General features: G+C 39.7%; 1 protein-coding gene across 1 annotated transcript in view; it reads left to right on the forward strand.

Annotated features, from left to right (window-relative positions):
* LOC104982227 (multidrug resistance-associated protein 4-like) overlaps nucleotides 1-3,679 on the forward strand; it is a 201,824-nt gene that overhangs the window by 180,090 nt on the left and 18,055 nt on the right. The window contains exon 23 of the mRNA XM_010831562.1: nucleotides 1,581-1,736. Within this exon, the coding sequence (XP_010829864.1) occupies nucleotides 1,581-1,736 (156 nt within the window). The remainder of the gene's footprint in view (nucleotides 1-1,580; nucleotides 1,737-3,679) is intronic.

Consider the following 3,679-nt stretch of genomic DNA (forward strand, 5'->3'; position numbering starts at 1 on the left):
AACTCACTCCAGTATTCTTGCCTGGAGAATCCCATGGACAGAGGAGCCTGGCAGGCGACAGTCCATGGGGTCGGCAAGAGTTGGACACGACTCAGTGACTAAACCACCAGCCACCAGCATTTTACCTACTCTGTACTGATTCTTGAATCTTACTGTTAGTGCGTTTAATTTCTCTCTGCTCTGGTTTTAGTAAATAGACTGACACCTGACATGTGTTTTTCCAAGGTTCAGTTGTAAGTATTAATGTATTGATAAAATGTCTTTTGACCTGCTCTGATGAAAGGTCTCATGTAAATAGCAAAGGTTATTTGTATCAATGTTGATCTCATTATGGAAATTTTGTCTACTGGCCTCTTTCAAGACTGAGATCTGCATTTTATATTTGAAGATGTTTCCTTTCAAGATATAATATAATTAAGATATTTAATATCAGGAAGTGATTTCATTTTTTTACCGAAGAATAATTCCTCTTAAATAAATAACACAGAAAGTGAGCACTTGTTTGGGTTAACACTCTGTCTTGACTTGTCGACATCTCTGTAAAATTACCCATGGTCAATACTCAAGGTCAAATTATCCAGGGAGTAGGAATCAAACTAATTTAAAAGCTGACTTCTTATGGACCACTTAGGAGACTGCTAGTTTTTCACTGCAGGCAGATTATTTTTCAGGTCTTCTTCCTTTACTTGTGAATGTTAGTTACACACACACACACACACTGCATACACATATATGTCTCCCCCTTTAACATACCACATAATGATCAGTTCAGTTCAGGCACTCAGTCGTGTGTGACTCTTTGCGACCCCATGGACTGCAGCACGCCAGGCCTCCCTGTCCATCACCAACTCCCAGAGTTTACTCAGACTCATGTGCATTGAGTCAGTGATGCCATCCAACCATCTCATCCTCTGTTATCCCCTTCTGCTCCTTATATGATAATTATAGAAAACAAACAATTTTCAGCATATTAAACATTTATTCAGGGAAATCTGAATAAAATTGCCTGACATTTTTAGAAGGCATGAAAATCACTATAGTTTATGTTGTGTATTCTTAGGATGATGGTGATCTTAATCAGGGACATTTGTGAATTTCTGTCATTTTTGGTTGCCACAATTTGGGGGTTGCATCTGGTGTCTAGTGGGTTCATGGCTACTGTCAATCATCATACAATATACAGGACAGGCCCCTGAGCCTCAACAATGAATTATCTGGTCCAAAATGCCAGCAGGGCCATGCTTGAGAAACTTATGAAGTTGCTTGGTCATCTCTGACTCTTTGTGACCCCATGGACTGTAGCCCACCAGGCTCCTCTGACCATGGGATTCACCAGGCAAGAATACTGAAGTGGGTTGCCATGGCCTTCTCCAGGGGATCTTCCTGACCCAGGGATTGAACCTGGGTCTTCTGCACTGCAGCCAGACACTTTACCGTCTGAGCCACCAGGGAAGCCCTGGGAAACTTATAGACTACTCTTTATATATAATAGAACCTTAAAAATTCGTCTTCAACAATCAGGGTTCTCCTGTGTTTTGTGCATCCTGTTAATTCTTCATCCCCCCTGGGTCTCTTTACAGTATGGCATCGTGGGAAGAACAGGAGCTGGAAAAAGTTCCCTCATTGCTGCCCTTTTTCGATTGTCAGAACCTGAAGGTGGCATTTATATTGATGGAATCTTGACAGCACATATTGGACTGCACGATTTAAGGAAGAAATTGTCAGTTGCACTTCAGGTACGCACAGCAGAGCGCTCTCACATGTTCTTTGTATAAGGCGTCTAAGTTTAAGTGCTTTTAATTTGATTGTTTTTTTCAAATTAAGTGAATGAGTTGATCCTTTTTTTTCCCCGGTAGAGCATGTTTTTAGCAGCAGGTATTTTCAATAGACACTTTCATCAGATACCAGGTGTTTTTGTTGTTGTTGTTGTTGTTCATTTGTTAGTTTTGTGTGCATGTGATTTAATAACTTACTGAGATAGATTTCTTGACTCAGACTTCCTTAGTTTCCACAATTTTATTCACTGATAATCACATAATTCTGAGAACAGAAGGATAAACTGTTTAGCGCTGGAGAGGTTCCTATAGGGAAACATGAATTTTGTTAATAAGTGTCTTACAGATGTAATTTTGTTGTGGGAAACCAGGACATCTTTTAAAAAGTGATTATCTCCTTGGAGAACTTTCTATGGAATTGTGGGGCTTTGAGAATTATAGGATATATAGATGCTTTGGGGAGACTTTGACAATTTAGCCATTAATGAATGATTTTCACCAGGGAGGCAGTACAGAATAGTGAGGAAGAGCAGGGGACTCAGAATTCTGTCTCTATGTACTTGGTTTTCTCTGTCTTACAAGGCAGATAACAGTATCACCCCCTCAATCTGTTGTGAGGATAAAATAGGTCAATGAGTGTGAAGTGTTTCATGTAGACCCATATGTGCCTGCTGTGATGGTGGAGTGTTGATTTGGCCATCTCTTCCTGGGCTCTGATTCTGTTCTCTTTTCTTCTTCTTTGTAAAGTAGTGTAACTTTCAGGGAGAGTTTGGAGACTGGATTATATGCATGGTAGACACTGCTGTCATTCCTGTGGTTCATTCATTCAACATAATTCTGTGATATTTACTGAGAGATTACTATCCTCCAGGTATATAGCCAAGCGCAACCTTGATCCTGTGTCCTCATCTATCATCCTGCCCTCTGCTTTGACAGACTTGCTGATTAAAAAAAAATGAGTTTTTATTTATATACTTAGCAATCATCTGCCTATCAAAGGAAGCTCAGAAAAATACCGTCTTGAGATGAGAAACAGAGAGGAGATGAGACAGAATGAGCCAGGTAAATGTACTTCCTGGAATGTGAGTGTAATGTGTCCTGAAAAACCTGTTATCAGGAAGCATGTACAAGATGGCACCCAAAGGAAGGTGAATGTGGATTTGGGGACAGCTCTTGCTACCTGCCTGTGACCTTGAAAATACCTGGGATTACTCTAAGTAATTTTTAAATCAAGATAGTCTTTTCAGACTCTAGTGAAATGCCACCTCACACCCCTTAAGATGTCTGCTATCAAAGAAAAGAGAGAGAAAAAAAGAAAATTACTAGTGTTGGCAAGGATGTAGAGAAATTAGAACCCGTGTTCATTGCTGATAGGAATGTAAAATAGTGCAACCACTATGGAAATCAACTTGTTTGTTGCTCAGAAAAGTTAATGATGGAATTATCATATGACCTAGCAATTCTATTTTAGAATATAAACCCAAAAGAATTGGAAGAAAGGTCTTGAAGAGATACTGGGACATGCATGTTATAGCAGCATAATTCTCAACAGCAAAAAGGTGGAGGCACCCAAGGGCCCATTGACAGATGAATCAACAATCAAAACGTGGTGTGCATACATACAGTAGAATATTACTCAGCCTTAATAAAGAAGAAAATTCTGACACATGCTACAGCACAGATGAACCTTGAAAAAATTAAGTGAAATAAGTCATTTACAAAGGACAAATACTGTATGATTCTGCTAATAGGAGTTACCTAGAGTAGTAAATTCATGGATACAGTATATAGAATGGTGGGTACCAGGAGTGGCCAGGAGAGTGGACTTGTTGTTTAATGGGTATGGAGTTTCAGTTCTTCAAGAAGAAAGGAGATCTACAGCTGGGTGGTGGTGATGGCTGTTC

The sequence above is a fragment of the Bison bison genome, unplaced genomic scaffold (genome assembly GCF_000754665.1).
Source record: "Bison bison bison isolate TAMUID 2011002044 unplaced genomic scaffold, Bison_UMD1.0 scf7180017864527, whole genome shotgun sequence".
Classification (NCBI taxonomy): domain Eukaryota; kingdom Metazoa; phylum Chordata; class Mammalia; order Artiodactyla; family Bovidae; genus Bison; species Bison bison.